This window comes from Lethenteron reissneri, chromosome 58 (genome assembly GCF_015708825.2).
Source record: "Lethenteron reissneri isolate LAM-NWPU_2019-01 chromosome 58, ASM1570882v1, whole genome shotgun sequence".
Lineage (NCBI taxonomy): Eukaryota > Metazoa > Chordata > Hyperoartia > Petromyzontiformes > Petromyzontidae > Lethenteron > Lethenteron reissneri.
In genome coordinates, this window is record NC_083836.1 from 1,980,139 (window position 1) to 2,001,180 (window position 21,042).

At 56.3% G+C, this 21,042-nt stretch overlaps 1 protein-coding gene across 1 annotated transcript in view; it reads left to right on the forward strand.

Moving 5' to 3' along the window:
* Nucleotides 1–15,635, forward strand: part of ABCC5 (ATP binding cassette subfamily C member 5) — a 49,480-nt gene extending 33,845 nt beyond the window's left edge. Inside the window, exons 14-30 of the mRNA XM_061575339.1 lie at nt 2,875–2,999; nt 4,158–4,230; nt 4,777–4,980; nt 5,479–5,616; nt 6,597–6,935; nt 7,418–7,570; nt 8,149–8,278; nt 8,740–8,893; nt 9,468–9,596; nt 9,835–10,021; nt 10,694–10,783; nt 11,089–11,278; nt 11,750–11,909; nt 12,288–12,366; nt 12,898–13,011; nt 13,839–14,007; nt 14,562–15,635. Of these exons, the coding sequence (XP_061431323.1) occupies nt 2,875–2,999; nt 4,158–4,230; nt 4,777–4,980; nt 5,479–5,616; nt 6,597–6,935; nt 7,418–7,570; nt 8,149–8,278; nt 8,740–8,893; nt 9,468–9,596; nt 9,835–10,021; nt 10,694–10,783; nt 11,089–11,278; nt 11,750–11,909; nt 12,288–12,366; nt 12,898–13,011; nt 13,839–14,007; nt 14,562–14,668 (2,541 nt within the window). The 3' untranslated portion in view covers nt 14,669–15,635. The remainder of the gene's footprint in view (nt 1–2,874; nt 3,000–4,157; nt 4,231–4,776; nt 4,981–5,478; nt 5,617–6,596; nt 6,936–7,417; nt 7,571–8,148; nt 8,279–8,739; nt 8,894–9,467; nt 9,597–9,834; nt 10,022–10,693; nt 10,784–11,088; nt 11,279–11,749; nt 11,910–12,287; nt 12,367–12,897; nt 13,012–13,838; nt 14,008–14,561) is intronic.
* Nucleotides 15,636–21,042: the final 5,407 nt, after the last annotated feature.

The window sequence follows — 21,042 nt, forward strand, 5'->3', positions numbered from 1 at the left end:
ATCTGCGGGGTCTCTCCGCTCGGCCCGGCCTCCCCGAGTCTGGCGCTCCCGCTCCTTCCGCACGTCGTCGCCCTCGCACGATTTCCCCTGCTCCTCTCGTTTACGTGGGGTGGGGGGGGGCAATTGGAGGAACGCCCCTGGGGGGGGGGATGCCCCCTTCGCTCCCCCGCTACTTCTCGCCCCTCCCTCCCCCCCCCCCCACTTTTTAATTGGTGAATCGGCACGGCGCCTTGCCGAGCTCGATGGTAGTAGCGGCCGTGCCGATCGATGCACGGGTCGCGAGCCCACACGCTCCGGCCGACCGTGGTGTTTGTTGCTGGTGATGGAATTGAAAAACACCTCGCGGCGTAATATTCCCATCAAACGAAGCCCCGCATTCCGCTCGGGCTCACTCTGGCTTTTCGCCGGGGGAGTGACGCTTTTTGTCGTCATCCACCGTCTTGCGCTTCTCCATTTCCACAATCAAGAGATCCGAACCAACGACTTCCTTCCACCACCGCCTTCCTCTTTGCTTCCCCGCACTTGAATTCGCGAAGAGATCCATCACCTCCCCCCCCCCCCCGTGGCCTGGCGAGGCGGCGCAGCGAGCGTGCGGTTGGGTCGGTGCGAGACGGCGAAGTCCACGAGCGCGTCCACGGTAAACGCTCGGGCTACGGACACGCCGGGCGGGCCCGACACCCGTGCCAGCGAGGGCCCCCCCCCCCGCTCGCGGCGGCGGGGGGGGGGCTGCTGTGGCTGGAGGGCGCTCCGGCCTCGCGCGGCCGGTCCCTGGCCTTTGCGGCCACCGTGGCGCGCGGCCCGTGGAGTGGCTGAGGAGTGGCTCTGCTGTTGCTTTGAGGTCGGGGGCTGGCTCGTCCTGGGAGGAGCGGGGAGGCCCCGTCTCCCCGCCCGTCTCAGCCCGGGCCCGACGGGCTGTCTCTAGCAAGGCCTGGCTGCAACGGGCGAGCAGCCCAAATGCGCAGCCGTAGGGAGGAGCGCCAGCGTGTTTGAAAGGCTTCTGCGGTCTCTCGCTAGGGGTCCGCCCGTGCGCCGTTCACGGGGGTGTCGGCGCCCGTGCTGAAATTGCAGGCAGAATTTGCCGTACTCGCCCGCGCCGATTGGCTCGCGTGGTAACTGTCGACGTTATCTTCGTAAATGTTTTGGTGGAACTCGACGTTGCAAGAGAAAAAGGTTTTCGAGATGTCAATCCACCGACGTGTAGTAAAAACAAAACCGGTGTCACCTCACCCGGACAAGTAGAAATATGATGTCATGGACACGCCCGTTTTTTGGGAGAACCCCATCTTGTGTTTGACATCGGGCACAAAGCTACCCAAAGCGAGCATTCGCAACCGTAGCCACGTTTTAATGAGGAAATCTTAACACCCAGCTGAGTAGCGATGGAGACCGAAATTGGTTCAAATTTAAAGCCGAAACGCTGCGCTGCTCTTCACTGGTGCTACAGGTGATGTGTCCAAGCGAACGATCAAATTGATAAAACAGTAACCGCAGCCTCATTGCTCAGTCCACTGCGTGGGTCGGCACAGGCCTACCGACGTCTTGCTACCCTCGGCACGATCCACACACGGTGCCCAGCTCCCGCACCGTAGGGCGGTCGGAGCTCGCGCACGGCCTCGACGCCGCCGTGCACAGTTTTACGTTTTTGGCTGGGTGACGACTTGTGGCCGGCGAACCCCACGGGACACCTGTACCGCCAGAGCCAGCCGCCGCCGGCCGACCGGCCGAGCTGCCGTTGACGCAAAGCAAAAGAAAAGGGAGAAAGCCTTGCTAGACACAGCCCTGCGGGCCGGGATTGCCGAGCAAAGCCAACCCTGACGCGTCTTGTCTCCCTACCAGGCCTTCTCTCCCTAGTAGCACAGCAGCGGGTGTGCTAGAGGAGCCAACAGTGCCTACGGGTTTGTAGGTATAGAACGATTTCCACCGCACCTCCCCCCGTCTGCCCCTACCCGTCCTCCTTCCCGCCCGCTCGCCTTCAAGGGGTTTCTGTTCGGCACAGGGGGGAGGGGGGGAGGGTGGGTGTGTGGGGGGAGTTCCTTAGGTCAGCGGTTCCCAAGCTCCGCATCTTGCGTGGCCCATGCTGCGGCGAAGTGAGCGGCCGGGTTTAACCGGTGCGTTGCTTTGCCGTGACGTCGGAAGGTTTTAGCGCCGACGATTGTGCCTTCCCCTGCCGCCTCCCGGCAGAACGCCAAAGGTAACCGGACAAAGTTGTTGTATTTGAAGGAGGTTTGGGAACCACTGGCTTAAGGGGAAAGTAGCTTGTGGGGTCAGGGGTTGGGTCAGGGGCTGTGTTAGGAGCTGGGGTTTAGGGTTTTGGTTTATGGCGGGCTTACTTTTTATTGGGTAAAAGGGTGCGAGTGAATGACAGGGTTAGGGCCTATTGCTGTTTTTCTATCGATTAATTATTTATGCAGAATTATACGGAATTCACGAATGCGTAATATTTACATATATCCCGACAGAAACGATAGCGTTTTTTTCAGGTTGTAGAGAATTACGAATGACAGTGATAATTATAAAAAGAGAAAAAAAGCCTCTTGTAATGATACGGCACATGGCCTATCGTGTCGACGAGCCGTCAGCAGCCAGCCATGCGCGATGGGCGATGCTCGCTGCGGTGGCCGGCTGTGGCGGCTCTGTGTGTGTGTGCGCGTGAGAAGACACTGCGTGTGTGCGTGTGTGCGTGTGCGCAAGGAGCGTGTGGGGCTGTGCGAACGACTGAGCGAGAGCGCCTGGCAGTGCGCGTGTGCGAGAGAGCGCGTGCGCGCGAGAGCGAGCGAGAGCGAGCGAGAGCGAGCGAGTGCGAGAGAGCGCGAGCGAGTGTGCGTGCGTGTCGGCGTGCCCCTGCTGACGCGAGTGGCGCGTGTGTGCGTGCAGATGACCCTGCTGGAGGGCAGCGTGGCGGTAAGCGGGACCCTGGCGTACGTGGCACAGCAGGCCTGGATCCTCAACACCACCGTTCGCGACAACATCCTCTTCGGCAAGGTCTACAACGAGGAGAGGTGGGCGCCGGCCACGGACACCCCCTGACCCGCCCCGGCTCCACGGCGGCCTCATTTTTTTGTTTTGTTTTTGACAACCAAACACGAGCCCAATACAACACGCCGTACAATTCCGTTGATGGGGTACAGAGGAATCAACGGTTAATCCATTCCGTCGCGATGGAACCGTACGGAAGGGTGCTCGCTTTAGGGTGGCGGGTAGGGGAGAAATAACCAGCATGCTATGGAGAAAATCTAGGTATGGGGAGGAGGGAGGGAAAGGAGGGGGGGGGGAGGAGGGGGCCGCTCTGTCGCTTTTAAAGACTCGCCATGAGCGGTTCAGCCGTGGCTCAGTTCGAGCCGGACTCACGGAAATCCTGAGCACGGCTGGGACCATTGCTCGGAGCTGGCTCGAGTTCAGAATGTCTTTGAGCCTCCTCACTTGAGCCAGAGCCAAGCCTGAGCCATGACTAAGAAATATGAGCTTTGGTCTCTAATCATCATTATCGTTAGCCACGTCTTAACTACTGCCATGTGAAGGCCTCTCCAAGCCGTTGCCATCTCTTAACAGATTCTTAACACGAGCCGATGGCAAAATCTTGTCTGTCTGGTACCTGTACGTCTCGGGCGCGATCCCTCCTTAGCTGCTACTCTGTCGTTGAGCTCGACCACCGGCCGTCACCCCGACGCGTCTTGCGCCAGCATCTCAAGGCGCTGTACAGACACCGTGGGCGTGTTTGTTTTATCGAGAGAAACAGGCTCGCACTCGTCGTGCCTAGGTGTGTACCTGCGTGGGTGGTCCAGATTCTTGGTTCTTTCGGTAAAGTCACGTAGATAGGTTAAAAGAAAATAAAAAAGAACTACGACGTTTCTATCGCAACACAAGCGGTCGTCTTCAAGAAAAGGGGGGTTAGCTTCCAAGGCAAACTGTTTAAAAGGGTTTGAAATGGGTGATCCATGTTCATCAAAATCCGTTTTGTCATTGACATCGTTTCTTCTTGAATTGCGCATAGCTGTGCAATTATAGCCTCACAGGAGGATTTTTTAGGGGTCATTACCGCGGCGCTTGAGGAAGGGCCACCGGAATGGGTATGCCTGTGTGTGTTCACCTGCGTGTGTGTTTTCACCTGCCTGTGTGTGTTCACCTGCGTGTGTGTGTGCACGCCCCCGTGCGTGCAGGTACAACATGGTGCTGGAGGCTTGCTGCTTGCGCATCGACCTGGCCATGCTGCCGTACGGAGACATGACAGAGGTGAGAGGGGACCCCGCCGCCCCCACCCCGCTCGCACGCCAAACGACGACGACCCCTTCCCCCCCCCCCCCGTTATCACGCGCGCTCTGGTCGTGACGACTGTGAGATGGACGCGACCGTAGCGAGAGCTGTCGCAACTCGTGCGCAGCGGTCCGCGACACCGGCGCGAGACTCGGCCGCCCATCGCTCGCGCTTGGCCAGCGCGCTCCCGTTGGCGCTCGACCTTCTGGTGAGGCCACGTGGTGAGCCGAGACCAGATTTGTGTCGTTAAGAACCCTCAGTCACCCTTCCCTCTTTCCATTTACATTTTCAGCTTCCCCCCCCTTCCCCATCGTGATGGCCTCACTTGGTGCAGTGGGCCTCCCCCGTTTTTCCCTCACCCCTTATAGACGGCACAGATACGTCGGGACCGGTTCCCCGCGGCCGGGCTGTAACGGGCCGGCGCTTGCGTGTTGAGTTTAAAATGTCAGCTGTTGAGCTTGCGCCGGTACCGGCACCGGCGGTAATCCTGCGCGCTCGTGTGTGTGCGATGGATGGTGCCCGCAGATCGGAGAGCGAGGAGCGAATTTGAGCGGCGGGCAGCGCCAGCGCATCAGCCTGGCGCGGGCGCTGTACAGCGACCGCAGCATCTACCTCCTGGACGACCCGCTGAGCGCCGTCGACAACCACGTGGGGGCGCACCTCTTCACGCACGCCATCCGCACCGGCATGCGCGGCAAGACGGTGATGTTCGTCACGCACCAGCTGCAGGTGAGGGCGCCGGCTCGCCACCGAAGATGGCTTGGATTAACCGAGGCCCGGCTGTGTGCGCGTGTTTGGTGATTTATTTGTGGCATGTGTGTGTAGTGGCTGAGCGGTAATACAGCGCTGTGCTACGAACCCAGTGACGATTATCTGAACTGGTCTTGGGCCTTGCCTAGCTTCGACTCGGCCTCGAATGAGTACCTGGCGAGGTGTGTAAACATCGCTGCTAGGAAGAGAAAGGTGCCCGGGCAGTGGTGTTGGCCACCCCCGCTCGTGTGGTGTGCCAGCCGATGTGCTCATTAACAGAACTTGTTAAGGCTATATGGGGGAATCGTTGTCCTTGTATGTGTAGCGCACACACAAGGGTTGGGTAAATGGTGTGTTGCGTGCGTATTCGCGTGTGAGGTGTTTACGGCTTGAGCTCTTTAGTTCCACGTCCCTTCGGTTCGCGGTGTCTGCGGAAGTCGTCTAATTCCCGTTGTAATTGCGTGCGCGCTCGCACAGTACCTGGCGGAGTGCGACGTGGTGCTGTTCATGCGCGACGGCTGCATGGCGGAGTGGGGCACGCACGCCGAGCTCATGAACAACAGCGGAGACTACGCGGCGCTCTTCCACTCGGCAAACGAGGGCTCCCACTACAAGGTACGCGCGCATGCGCGGGACGTGCGCACACATGCGCGTGCTCCCCCACGGCAATGCACGTACCCGGAATATTTATTCATGCCGGAGGAATCCAAAGGATCTTTGCCTTTGGGGGCTGTGACATGGCCAAGAGTTTGCCGTTTGTCGCTGCAGAAGTTGGCGGTTTCACTCTGGCAGGCCACCCTGATTAATACCGCAGGCGTTTTTAGCGGGAATTGACGCGCCGTGTGCTTGTCGCTGAACGTAAACAAATCCCCTGACATCGTTGCGAACGGAGTAGGCCATTGTGTGCCCTGCGTCACTGTCCAAATTGGCTACGTTTAAAAAATGACACCGCAAGTTTTCTCAGCGCAGGCAACACTCTTAAGCATGGCGCAAATATGAAATGTTCTAAACTATGACTATGAAAAATAAGAATAGGTTTTACACTGTCTGGCAATACAGCAGGTGTTAAGATGTTCAAACGCCAAATAGAAACCTTTTGCAAGAGATGAAGTCTGCATTAACCACACGTCCTTGTGGTGAATTTGCAAATACAACATGCTCTGATAACATTTGCATTGTCTTTGAAACTGATTTGCCTAGTCAAGTTCAAGTTCATGTATTAGGTATAGCCCTGTGAGCCATTCGGCTCTTGAATCGGGTGCAACCGCAACAAACAAAAAACAAAAACATGAACAAGAAAACATCTTAAAGTTAATATGTGACTAAGTGCAAACAGAAAATCCAAGAAAAGACAGCAAAATGTTGCCAGTGTCAGACCAGAGAACACCAAAAGGCGATCCGTACAAAGACATTGCACATTTCAGAGCATTTAGCTCGTGGGGTGAGCAGCTATGAACACTTATTTTTCACACTTTGATACTGTCAAAAAAGGTCCTATCATAAACTCAGCCTGTGATGATGACGACGTCGTCGATGCTGCGTGGACGGGGTTGTTGGGAGCGCTTCGTGACCACGGCCCCTCTGCCCCTTGCCAGCTCGACGAGAAGCAGAGCGCGCGGCAGTCGGTGAAGAAGCCGGCCGAGAAGAAGAAGCTGAAGAACAAGCAGCTGGTGGCCATGGCCACGGAGGAGGACGACGCCCCGGCCGTCAGCAAGGAGGAGAAGGAGGTGGAAGAGGAGGAGGAAGAGGGGCAGCTGATGACGGCCGAGGAGAAGGGCCACGGCTCTGTGCCGTGGTCGGTGTACGCGGTGTACATCGGCGCCGCCGGGGGGCCCTGCGCCTTCATCGCCATCCTCTCGCTCTTCATTTTCACCGTGGGAAGCACGGCCTTCAGCAACTGGTGGCTCAGCTACTGGATCAAGCAGGGCAGCGGGGTGAGTCGCCAATGCCGCCGACGTCGTCGTAATGTGTCGTCGCGACTTCCTCGTCGGCCGCGATCTGTCCGCTGTTGGCCTTCCCCCCCCCCCCAAGGCGGGCCGTCGTCTCGAGCGGCTGCGCGATGCGACGGTCCGTTGAGCTGACGCGCCGCGATATTATTTCGTAGCTCCATCTTCTCCAGTGGAGATCTCATCCGGCGTGCTCGCTCCTTTGGGTGCCACACAGTCGTCGATTTCACCGCTCCTTTTCTGCAGTGGATGTCTGTGGTCGGGCGTTGCTCTCTCCTTTGACCTTGACCGCCAGCCCGTCATCGCTTCATGCAACGTGCCCTACTACCCAAGCCCACTTTTATTCCCAACGTGATTTTTAATATTATTAATATTCTCGAATCTACGTCTTCCAACATCTTGGTCTCAGTGGAATTTCAATCGCTCCCACCTCCCTCCACCTCCCCACCCCCACCGCGATCGTTGTTCAGAACTGGTCGACGTGGAGCGCCAACGACACGCTGCTGAGCGGCATGGGAAGCATGAAGGACAACCGCGACATGCACTTCTACGCCGGCGTGTACGCGCTCTCCATGGTGGCCATGCTGTTCCTGAAGGCTGTGCGCGGGATCGCCTTTGTGAAGGTAGCGGAGAGTCGCTCTGCCCGCGTGCTACGTGCGTGTGTGCGCGTGCTACGTGCGTGTGTGCGTGTGTGCGCGCGTGCGCATGTGTTTCAATGTCTGTGGGGAGCTGTGTTACGAACCCAGCTACGACCCGAGTTTGATTCCCGCCACGACCGCCAACCGCAGCGACTATTATCTGAACTGGTCCTGGGCGTCCCCTAGATCGACTCGGCTGTAAATTAGTACCTGGTGCGATGTATAAATAATGGAACTCGTGCGTGCTGCTGGCCACTCCATCGCCTCTTGTGCCGTATTGGCCTTCATAGTTGCTCGCTTACAGCACTTGTCTGTTAAGGCTGTATGGGGAATCTTTGTCTTTGTTGCACATGTGCGGTCTGTGTGGTGCAGTTGGTGGGGTGTGTGTGTGGTCGACATGTGTGTGCGTTGCAAGTGTCATATGTGTTGCGCACATGTTTGGGTATTGTACGTTTGTGTGTGGTGTGGCGAGTGTATATTGCACATGCGCGTTGTTTGTGTGTGTGCGCAATCATGGGCGCGACTAACCCCGGGGCCCTCGCTGCCGCTGCACGCGTCTGCAGGGCACGCTGCGCGCCTCGTCACGCCTCCACGACTCGCTCTTCCTGAAGGTGCTGCGCAGCTCCATGACGGTGTTCGACACCACGCCGACCGGGCGCCTGCTCAACCGCTTCTCCCGCGACATGGACGAGGGTGAGCGACGCCGCAGCCACCGCCGTAGCCACCACCGTAGTTGCCGCCGCCCGCGACGCAGACGACGCGTCGTCGTCGGGCACTCCACGTAGAAGTAGACGGCGGCAGGGTGGCGCAGCGGTGCCGCTCACGCCGCACGGCCTGCGTTCGATTACCAACTCGGGGCGCTCTGGAGTCTGTCCCACCCCTCAACTCTCTCCCCCCGGCTCTGCATGAGTTTCTTTTGGGTTTTCTGGTTTGCTCCCGTAGCTACAAAAAAACCCAACAACACGCAATGTAGTAACTGGTATTGGCCAAATATCCGGATGGACGCCCCCGTGAGTCGTGCGGTGCCCAAAGCTCAACCCCGTGGCCTCACTGAAGTTCCACACGTAGGATTACGAGTGGCCGGGAAAACATTTCGCGTGTAATCGCAGCACGTAAGTCTCTGACTCTCGTGGTGCCTGCGTGCGTGTTCACAGTGGACGTGCGCATGCCCTTTCAAGCGGAGCTCTTCATCCAGAACGTCATCCTGGTGCTCTTCTGCCTGGGCGTCATCGCCGCCGTCTTTCCCTGGTTCCTCCTCGCCGTGATCCCGCTCTGCGTCCTCTTCCTCATCATCAATAAGATCTCGCGGTGAGCTGCGGGCGGTTGTGAACGACGTGGCTGCGTCAGGTCTAACGTTTAGTAACGCCCCCGGTGCGTGTGTACATTGTGGTCTGTGAGAAAAGTTAGTTCACTCGGGCAGCACGAGTCGCGGCTATACGAGACGGTGGCCGGTGGGTGACACTTAACGATGGACGTGTCTTGAGAAGGGGTCGTTTGCCGCGGAGATGAAGCGATCAAATCGGCTCTTTGCAAGTGCTGGGTGAATTGTTACATGGCAGGACCTTGAGGTGGCTGGGGTGTGGGGTTGGTGACCGTCATTCACCTGACCAAAAAATCGGCCAAAATTTCCCTTGGTGAAGATGGGTCTTTTTTTTTCTCTCAATGGTGTAACGTGCAACGGTGTTCTTGGGCGAGGCACAGAGAGAGTGGGGGATTGCAGGCCATCCATCCGTTGCAGGCAACTCGCGACAACCGTGGACGCGGCCTGCAAATCCCTCGCGTGAAACAACCTTAACAGGCCGAGCGGTGCGGTGTTGCACGATGCGCGTTGCCGCCGGGTGTCGCGGCTAAGGCGGCGCGCGGTTCGCCTGTGTCCCGTCAGGGTGTTCATCCGCGAGCTCAAGCGTCTGGACAACATCAGCCACTCGCCGTTCATGTCGCACGTGGCCGCGAGCCTGCAGGGCCTGCCCACGATCCACGCCTACAGCAAGTCCGACGAGTTCCTGCACAGGTTCGTTTATGACAGAGTCCTGTCTCCCCTGTGTTGTGATGGGCAGGTTCTATGCCAGCTCGGTTTGTGTGATTTTTCCGCCGTACAAAACTCGCTCTACTATGCAGTGTGAATTCACTCGGATGCCGCTATGCGGTCGGATGTAGGACAACATTGTGTACTGTTTGCGCTACTCGGCAGGTAGCCATCTCACACGCAGACACACACAAACGGAGAATCTTCATCTTTGTGTGCGCAGGTACCAGGAGCTGCTGGACACGAACCAGGCGTGCCTCTTCCTGTTCAGCTGCGCGGTGCGCTGGCTGGCGGTGAGGCTCGACATCATCAGTGTCGCGCTCATCACCACCACGGCGCTCATGATGGTGCTCATGCACGGGCAGATCCCCGCCGCCTACGCGGGGCTCGCCATCTCCTACGCCATACAGGTGTGGGGCGGGCGGCCGGGGGGGCGGCGTGGGGAGCGGGGGGCGGGGAAGGGGGCCGTTCGGAGACTGGGTGGCGACGGGTCACGCGCGGTGGCGCGTGTCGTTGTTGGTGGTGCGGTGGTTGAGGGGCTCTGCTCTGTGAACCCGGAGACCCGAGGTTCAATTCTCGCTCGCGGCCGATGTGAAGTGATAGTGTGGCCGGGCGTGGTTCCGGCCACACCACACACCCCCTTGTGTGTGGTGTTGGCCTTCATAGGTGCCCACTAACAGCATTTGCCTCAACGACCTGTTACGGCTGTACCGGGCGGGGGGGTTCTTTGTCTGCGTGTCGTTACGCCACGCATAACACCTGGGTCTGTTCCGACACCACCTGCCTTTGTTACCTCACATAGCCTCCGAGCGCACATCACCGGCACTTAAGTGGCACTTGGCTGCGGCTGTTGTCCACCTGTGGTCTGCTCGTGTGTGCGTGACGATGTTTGTGTTGACGAGCAGCACCCACCACGCTTGGCTCGCCAACAGCACTTGCCCGCAACAGTGTGAGGTCGTCCAGGGGATCTTTGTTTTTTGTTGCAACGTGGTCTGTGTCATGGGGTTTGTTTTCAACGGGGCGAGCGTCTCGATGCAATCCACCTGACGGCGTCCCCCGTTGTCCGTGTGAAACCCCCGCAGCTGACGGGAACGTTCCAGTTCACGATCCGCCTGGCGTCCGAGACGGAGGCTCGCTTCACTTCGGTGGAAAGAATCCAACACTACATCGAGGTGGGGGGCACGTAATGGGTGTGGGGCATCCTGTTTGGCGAGGGTGTGACACCTGTGTAATACGTGTATTGTACGCGCAGACGTGTGATTAATGTGCAGTGTGTTTGTGGTCCTGGGAAATTCTTAGGTGTAATATATTTAGTGTGTGTACGATTTGGTAGTGTCTGCGTGGCGTGTGTGTACCATGTGTAGTGTGTGTACCATGTGTGTGTATGTGCGTGTCGTGTGCCGCGTGTTGCTCGTGTGAATCTCTGCTTCACCGTCGTCGTCGTCACCGTCTCCCATGCTGCTCTCGCTCCGCGCAGGCTCTGGAGGAGGAGGCCCCAGACCACGTCCCCGAGAAGCCCCTGGCCGCCGAGTGGCCGCAGCACGGCTCGGTCTCCTTCCAGGACGTGGAGATGCGCTACCGCGAGGGCCTGCCGCTCGTGCTCAAGCGCGTCACCGCCAACATCAAACCGCGAGAGAACGTCGGCATCGTGGGGCGCACGGGCTCCGGTTCGTCACACGCGCACGTACACAGACACGCACACACACGCGAATGCACACACACGAACGCGCGCACACACGGACATACACAAAGATCCCCCGTATAGCCTGAACAGACTGTAGGGGAAAGTGCTGTTCGCGAGCACCTATGAAGGCCGGCACAAGTAAACAAACTAAAACTAAACTTTTTATTTTACTAGGTAAGGCCCAACATCAAGTAAAATGCATTTCCTGTTTCAAAAGTTGGCTCGGACACGTGACATTTCAAATCCATTCCAAGTCTACGTAAACAAACATAAAAGTTGTGGCGGCTATAGCACACGTATATAAACAGACGAGGATGCACGTCTGATTCAATCATCGTCCTTCGATCGTGGAAACTTTGCCGAGTCTCCCCTAACGAGCGTCGCACGCTCTTGGCGGTGCCGCCCTCTCGCGTGCCGCCCTCTCACCGCCGCGTGCCGTGCGCGTGCGATGCAGGCAAGTCGTCGCTGGGCGTGTGTCTCTTCCGCCTCGTGGAGCTTTGCGGCGGCTCCATCTCCATCGACGGCGTTCCCATCGGCGACATCGGCCTCGGCGACCTCCGCTCCCGCCTCTCCATCATCCCCCAGGAGCCCGTGCTCTTCATCGGGACCATTCGGTACGAGCCTCGCGCTAAGCGACCTTGGCCGGGCCCGTTCGGAGGATGCAGGAGAGACACTGAACTGGCACCGCTGACATCCTGCCGTTCTGAATTCGGCTTTCAGCCGGACAGCCGTGATAATAATTGTTATCAGTTGTATAACGACAATGCTGGTTTACCCAGGAAAGCCTTGCAAAGTCTCGAGAGATTTTTTTTCAGGAGGGTCCTGCCAAGTGTTTTGTGGTTGGGGGGGGGGCGATCTTTGTGCTGTTGTGTGTGATCCCATGAGGATAATTTTTCAGAGTTTTATTTTTGTTACGGGATAACGACAATTTCTCCGACTTCCTCATAAAAATGTGGAGGCGGTCCCGTTGATTGGTGCCCTTTGCTTTTCAGCACAAACCTGGACCCCCTGGGGCAGTACACGGACGAGCAGATCTGGGAGGCCCTGGAACGCACGCACATGAAGGACAACGTGAGTCGCCCAACTTGACCGTCGCTCGACCCAACGCTTGCCCGTTGTCGTCTGCGCCGTCACCACGTCCTTGTTCGTCCTGCGTCCCGTGTCCAGTTTGGGTTTTTGTGGGAGGTGGCCGGGGGTGGCTCGGAGGTCAGAGCTACGAGTTGCTTGCCAAGACAAAGCCACGGCGGAGGCTGGAACCGGCGTGTGCGTACGTGCGTGCGCGTGTGTGTGTGAGAGGGTGGTAGTTGCAGCGGGTTTGCACAGCGGCTAGCGTGCTGTGCCTGAGTTCGATTCCCGCTCACGGCCAACACCGGTGACGATTTTCTGAACCGTTCCTGGGCCTCCTGTAGGTCAACTCGGCCTCGGATGAGAACCTGGTGCGGTGTGTAAACATCGCCGCTAGGGAGACAAAGGCGGCCGGGCGTGGTGCTGGCCACCCACACCCCCTCGTGTGCTGTTCCGGCCTTCATAGGTGCTACTCGTTTACAGCACTTGCCCCAAATGTCTATTGAGGCCGTTGTCGGCGTGCGTGCGTGCGAGCAGATAGGACAACTCCCGCAGAAACTCGAGACGGAGGTGATGGAGAACGGAGAGAACTTCTCGGTGGGCGAGCGGCAGCTCATGTGCGTCGCACGCGCCATCCTGCGACATAGCAAGGTGCGATGGCGGCAAACACGCTCACCGCACCCACCGGGTGGACTGCCTTTTCAAGAGTCTCGGCGGGGGGGGGGGGCATCCAGGGATCGTCGATTGGGTCGGCCACTGCTCCACCACCCCCGAGCAATCCGATTTCACTGTGTAACAAAAATAGTTTTTTTGTCCCTGGGTTAGTAAGTGTTATTTCCTAATTGCTTACGCCTCAAAAGTACAGAATTGCTGTTATTCCCCACAAACTTTGCTTTTGTGACCAGGACAGTGGTATTTTGAAATGTACCTATTTTCAATGAGAAAACGTGACGTGCATTTGTGTCATTCCTTCACGTAAAGTCCTGGTCACAAAAGTAAAGTTTGTGGGGAATAACAGCCATTTTCTATACTTTTTAGCCATAAGCAATTAGGAAATAACACTACCCAAAAATTGTGCTACATAGTGTTATTGGTTCAATACCTCCATTCATCCAGAGAATGAGACTAGTTGGGGCGGGGGGGAGAGGAGGAGTGTCGACTCCATCCCCACCACACGTGCTGCTGCTTGGGAGGTGGTAACTGAGGCCTGGTGACATCATCGGTGTCATTGGCCGTAAGGGGGGGGGGGTTTCTCACCTTCAGCCGATTACAATTTAAACGTCGTGATTTATTTTATTTTATACCTACGTGTCTTTACCGAAAGAACCAGAGTATGGATTCCTGCAGTCATGAAAGCTTCAAATCAAGATTGATTACAATTTAATCGGCCGCTCTTCCCCGGCTGCAGTTGAAATTGGTATTAAGTGCCATTTAACCCCCCCCCCGCCCGTACCACCGCTCTGTCTCCATGGTGACAGATTCTACTGCTGGATGAGGCCACGGCGGCAATCGACACGGAGACCGACACGCTGATCCAGGAGACGATCCGTCGCGCGTTCGGGGACTGCACGATGCTCACCATCGCCCACCGACTCAACACCGTGCTGTCCTGCGACCGCATCATGGTCATGGACCAGGGACAGGCACGTTGGGCCACGGGGCCAGCGCACACGCAGGCCGCACCCGAGACGAAGATGATGGCGACAGTCTAATAATGATTTCGACTTGTGACGTGCCGCTCAGTTTTCGCTCGCGCTGAAGGCAACTCGGAGGCGCAAGGTACCACAGGCGAGCGGTTAAGGCGGCCGCGCGATAAGCCAGTGCCAACAGTTGCCCAAGCTCTGCGGTCGTCTGCTTATTAAGGTGTTACAGGTCAATTAATGAGCGGTTTTTGTTAAAATGTGGGAGGAAACTGGGAAGCACCCAGAGGAAACCCATGTGCGTAGCGAGGGGGAAACACTCTATCCCACAGACGGAGCAGGTGGAGCCCACGTTTTTGCTGCGCTGCCTTGTCCTGGAAAGCCAGGGGCACAGCACCTCCTCGTCGCCGACGGGGGAAGGGAGTTTTAACAACAGTCGCACGATCCAACAACACTCTCTGACCCAAAAGTACTGGATGGCAGTCCAGCGCCACCACCACCACCGCATCTATGTAACGCGCGATTTCTCTCCCTCACCACCTCTCCGCCGACCCTAGGTAGTGGAGTTCGACTCGCCGTCCACGCTGCTGGAAAACCGAGCGTCGCGCTTCGCGGCCATGATGGTGGCGGGGGAGGGTCAGGTGACGCGCTCCCTGGGGAGCGGGTGAGGCCCTCCTAGGACCCCGTCCCCCGGGGCCCCCCACCTCAAGGGTGTCCACCCGCCCCCCCTACGGGGCAGCGGCAGCAGCAGCAGGCGCGTGCCACGGAGGCACCGAGGACCAGCTGCACCACGGCCGCTCACGAGCACAGCCGCTCCTGCCCGGCTTTGTCACAAGGCAGCCGCCCCCCTCCCCCCCAACCCCCTCCACTCCGCACCGCCCAAGCTGCTGGGGGGCTGCCCGTGGAACGCTTGGCGGTGCCGCTTGCCGTCTCCACGTAGTCGTTCTGTTAGCCGTGTGTCCGGACGCAAAAAAAGTATGAAGATGATGCTGTTGTGAAAATACTACTACTACTATCGCTTGTAGGTTCCGCGCAAAACGACCGTGCAGAAGGGTGTTTTTTTTTTTTTACACACACACAAAAAAACCTCTGCGTTGCCTTTCAGCGGTCAGCAGGTACCGGACGCTCGTGTGAGCGCCCGCACACTTCCAGTACGAGTGCCGCGCAGCGGTGCCGTTTGGCGTATTTAACGACCCGTCGCGCAAGCGTGCGCGCGTGCTTCAGCGTTGCAGCGCGTGTCGGATCACTGTCTCCTGAGCTGCGAGCGTCGCGGTCCCTGTGCCCTGCAGTGCAGAGGCACGTGCGGCCAGACGAGAGAAGTCTGCAATAGTCCGCCGCAGCTTGACACTTACTACAAACTGACGTAATAAATATACGCGTACGACGGTGCTTTGTTCGAAGGCCTCTGGGACTCTGTGTGATCCGTAGAGCCGTGTTAGATGTTACTCGTAGCCTAGCTTTCCCCCCCCCCCCCCACCACGAGGGGATGGGGGGGGGCGGCCCCCGGAGCCTTGGGGCCGCTGGGAGGGGTTGCGTCGTCGGGATCGATTGCACGTCGCCTCGGTCGCTGGGCCGGCCTCTCTCTGCACTTTTTTTTTTCTTCCAATAAATAAGATATTTTCTGCCTCGATTCAACACCGCGTCAGATTGCGTTTTTTTTCGTTTCTTGCCTTTGTCTGCTGGTGATTTTATTCCAGTCTCGCTGTCGTTGCCGAGTTACGAGACGGATACTGTTTTTGGCGGGGGGGTGGGGGGTGGACTTGCAGCCCATAGAAGTTGGTAATGCAGAGCTACTTCTGGGATTCCCTAAGTGGCAAATGTTTCACACGCTGTAGAGGGAGTAGCACTCCATCACACGGCAGCCGGAAATAATTTTAATTCCGTTGTCTTTTCCTGTCCGTTCCATGAAAACTACCGTTAACCGAAATAACTGTGAATCAAATTTACTTTTAAGTTGAAAAAAAAACCTGAGTCTGCAAGAGAAAACGAAATGGAAAAAGAAGTCAGTCGAGGTCTAAACTCCTCAAATGGGCGTCGCTGATTGGCTGACGGCACTGCTCAGCCCCCACGTGCGAGCGCTCTGATTGGCTGAAATTGGCGCCCCGCGTGCAGAACGTAAACACGGTACCGTGACATCACAACGTTAAGTCTAAACCATGGGGTCACTATGGGAGGTGAAACGTTAACCGAAAATCCGTTAACCGGTGTCACTGTTAACCGAGAGGTGACTGTTCAGTCACTGGTGACCGGGCTGAGATCTCTGTTTAATCATCGGTGGGGGTGGGGGGGTCTGGATTACAACCCAGGGATGTCTGCGGTTCATGGGTGGCAAGGCGAGGTTTAAAACAATTAGGTTTGATAAAGTTTAAATTAAAAATAACTCAATATCCCGAAGGGTCGGTTCGGGTGAGGTTTTGAGGTTTATTATAAAAAGACACCATTTAGTTTTTTGCAGGAAGTCTGACCCTACCAGTATGTGAAGTTTTGCCCGATTTTGACGCCCTCCCTGCTGAGTTTGCCAAGCTGCACGAAGACAGTCATGCGAGCAATGAAGAGATCAACAACCTGATCAAGTTGGCAGCAAGTCGCTTTCAGTTCATGTACGGAAAGGCCCGTGGACTGGCGTGTCTGTTAGATCCTCGCGTCATTGGAGAGGCCTCGAGCCCGACTAATCGAGAAGAGCTGGACAACATCTTACTGGAGGCACCGATCGACGATGAGACGGCGGTTGATGACAAAAGTCGCTCTTTTATGCAGCTCACCGAGTACTTCATTTTGGCGAAGCAGTGGGGGAGGGTCTTGGCTCTGGGAGCTGTTTGCGTGAGCAGCTCCCCTTTTTGAAGGAAGGTCACTGGGAAAGATGCCCGAGTGACGCTTGAACAGCGCCGTCAGTGACCACCCATGACCACCGGCTTTCACGTGCAATACGTTCTACTCAAACCCCGTTAGGTGTCGATTTAAAGCTTTCGTGACTGCAGGGATTCATCTTCTTGGTTCTTTCGGTAAAGTCACGTAGAAGGGAAGTGATAAAATAATAAAAATAAGCTGGGTTGGAGGTGGAAGAGCGCCTTAACAAAAAGAATGTGCATATCAGGAGGAATTTAGCATATCTCATGAATATGCTAAATTCCTCCTGATATGCACATTTTTTTTGTTAAGGCGCTCTTCCACCTCCAACCCAGCTTATATATAAGCTCCTAGCTTGGCAGTGTCTCATTCTTCACCTGAAGACGGCTGCTTGCGTTGTAGCCGAAACGTCGTGAGAATTATTTTATTATGTTTTATTTTTATTATTTTATCACTTCCCTTCTACGTGACTTTACCGAAAGAACCAAGAAGATGAATCCCGTTAGGTGGTTAACAGCACCCTTGGTTGTGACCTCGATGTCGTAACTCAAAGGCCACGGAAGGCGTCACTCCCTGCTGCTCTGGGATGGCGGTGTGCGGTGCCACGCGGTGCGCTCCGGAGCCGTGCCCGCGTTGCGTCGACCTTGCAGGCTCCTGTCGAGCGCGCTGAATTCCTCGCCCCCTCTCCAATCCGCTTTCACGACGCGACATCTCAGGGTGGTGGGGGGCCGTGACCTCATCTAAACCGCCCCCCCCCCCCCCAGTTTATTACGCAGTCAGTCGTTCATGGCTCCGGGGAGTGACGACCCCAAACCGGACCCCCCCCCCCCCCCCCCCGGTTACCGTGACCCCATTCGAAGCGTGCATCATCGAAGGTGTAAGAATAGACTTTAATCATCGGCATAAAGCAGCGTTTCGTTGTACAATCCATTTATGAACTCTGCCCGGGCACGTGTGTGACTTCGCCTGTGGACTTCCGTCTTAAACTTCCAGTGGGGAGCGGTGGCGCAGCGGTGAGCGCCCTGCGGCCACGAACCCGGCCACCCGAGTTCGATTCCCTCTCATGGCCCACCAGCACCAGTGACGATTCTCTGAACCGGTTCTGGGCCCTCCCCTGAGTCGGCTCGGCCTCAATTAAGTACCTGGTACATTGTGTAAATATCGTCACCGGGGAGACAAAGGCGGCCGGGCGTGGTGCTGGCCACCTACCATCCTTGTGTGTCGTGCCGGCCTTCATAGGTGCTCGCTAACAGCACTTGCTCTAACAGTATGGTGAGGCTACACGGGGATCTTTGTCTTTGTTGACTCAAGTCGCCCTCCTCCCACCCGATTCAGTCCTTGTTGTTATAACCCTTGAGCTACACCAATTTAAAACAAAACAGTCTGCCTCAGCAGCAGACCATGCTTTGCCACCTGATGATAGACGCTTGTGTTGCGCCCGAAACGTCGTGATTTATTTAATTTTATACTTACGTGACTTTACCGAAAGAACCAAAGAGTATGGATTCCTGCAGTCACGAAAGCTTCAAATCAAGATTATTATTCTCTGTTAAAACTTTTAAATTTCGCAGCGAATATGTTCCCGGAGCTCTGATGCTGCTGCTGTTCGACAGCTGTGGGGTTGAACGCGCCAGCCTCGATTCTCACTGCCCCAATTCAAACGGAGTCATCGACGTCCCTCGCGTGCGATGAGCCGGGCGGCCTCGGTGATGATCGCATGGCAATAGATTACTGTGATCAGCACAAAGCAGATGTACTCACCCCCGCCAAAGGAACGTGGAATTCCCACCACTGGCTCAGCCTGTAAACGGGAGATGCAGCACTGCCTCAATGGTCGTTTGAGCAATGTTTGTATGTATGTGTAGTGACGGGCTAGAGAAGAGATGGAGTGATGTGGTACAGGAGGACGTGGAGCTGAGTGGACTTGCCGATGACTGGTACCAGCGGTGTCAAGATCGGCCTCTGTGGAGGAGGCTCGTGAAGGACGCTACTGGGAAGTTGGAGGCAGTCGCTCTCCAACAACAACGGAGGGCGGAGGAGCGACGCTCACAACAACGAGCGGAGCGCCGGGTGGCTAAAGCACAGCAAGTTGGCACAGGTGGTGCATCAGCCAGTCATCTCGGTCATCTCGGTCAGTCGACCCGTGGCACCTGGGTCTGCCCCGTGACCTCCTACCAGCGGGCGTTCGACACTTCGCGTGGCCTCAAGGTGCACATGGCCTGGCACAAGCGTCGTGGTGACGTCACCGCCACTTAGTGGCGAATGGCGGTTGTTGTTGTTGACATAGAATGGGTCACTACGGTGCGCAGCGCTGGTTACTGGTAGAGAGTGGGATCGTGGGTGTAGTAGCCCGGTCTACCAGCAGAGCAGGTGAAGTGTGCCCTGAAGCGCGTAGCGCCGGTTGCTGGCAGTGAAGGGCATTTGAGGATACAGGAGCCGGTCTGCCAGGAGGCCACGTGACAGGCACGGATGTAGGGTAATGGCGACAGAGGGGACACGTGGGGCAGAGCCCAGAACTTTCTGGTAGGTTCCATAAGGGGGCGTGGCCGAGCGCGGAGCCAGGTCACGCTGGGGAGGATGAAAGGGAGGCCCCAACGCTGGGTCGGGGCTGTCTGCGGTTTGGGAATGTAACCCGTCGTCTTCACAAGTCGTCGTCTCTGTCCTCACCTCCTCGTCGGTGTTGGGTCAGGCAGCGTGCCGGCTGTCCTGACCCGTATACAGTTATCCCCTATACTGTGGAAAGTGTAGAATAAACGTGTATGCCTCCTACTATTGGCGTCTCTGAAGTGACTCACTACATATGTTGAACTTTTGCACTGTACGTAGCCAACCGTGTTGATCAGAGGTGCAACCTTTACGGTACATGAAACACTAAACTATCTTTTAGTTGACCAGGTAAGGCCCCCTGAGCTATGTAGCTCCTTTTCAGAAGCGACCTGGCCACAAATGATAGCTATTCACGTAGAAATGTATCGCCGTAGCCAAATACACGCGTGTTGTTGATTCTAAATATGGGGGGTTGGGGCAGGCAAACCGGAGAACAATCCACGCTACCACGGGGAGAGTGGCACGCAAACTCCGAATATACGCCAGATGTTAGGGTCGGGATCGAACCCATGACCTTTTATACCAGGCGAGGGAGAATAACATTTTACCACCGTGGCGAGCCGGAACCAACCTCCCGTGGGCAACGGCTCGATGTTGCTGAAGTCTGCGTGTTGGCGTTTGCCCGTAGCACCGCAACGACAATTCCTCCCCGGTGGGTTGTTTTGTGGCTCTGTCGAGACATTCTGAACGCAAAGCGGAAGCGACTCACGACTGATGTTTAGGGCGCAATCTTCACCTGTTAAGAGCCCTCCACCACCCGACGCAGCAGCCAGCGGGCGTATTAAGGCGTCGTTCAACGGACTCGATGATAGTTACAATTCCAAGCTCCGTCGCCGGTTCGGTGGAAGTAACAATTCTTTACGACCGAATTCGACGGTGGGATATTTTTTGTTTGGCAATATATCTTACGCGGGCCCCCCAAGCCAAAACAAGTAAACCCGTAAAAACAAAGTTTTTCACTATAAATCCTTTATATGCGTGGCATCGGGGCGGCTAGAGTCCTCTCGTCCTCTGGCTTGAGATGGCTGCCACCTATGGATCAGATGATTGTCTGACAGCATTAAACAATTGGTAATGAAATATAAAAAAAAAATTCCCTAAACAGTGTAAAATTTAGGAATTTTTTTTTCACGAAAATGCATTGTCACGCACAACGAGTCTGTGTGCAAAATGTCAGCTCGATTGCATCACGGGACGTGGGTTAAAAAACGACCGAAAGATTTGCACGGTCCTAAGCAAGCAAGCGAACTTAATATAAAGGATTTAAAAAAAGAATGATGAACAATGCTGTCAAAGTTTAACACGTAGTCGGCTTTCGCGACCAATATCATCCATAATGCAGGGTTTTTTTGTTTGGGTTAGATCGCGTAAATATATGAATGTGTCGTTAAACCCCCTACCACTCGACACGACCAATTAGTAATGTTTGTCACGTAAACAAAACGTGCCAATTTGTTGCTAGTACAGCACACCGGGGTGTTGGAGAGCAAATCCACAACATTTACAATCTGAGTACGACGTTTCGCCAGTAATTACAACCGGCATCATCAGGCGGCAGTCAGATTTGGGGAGAGACCCCTAGAGGGGT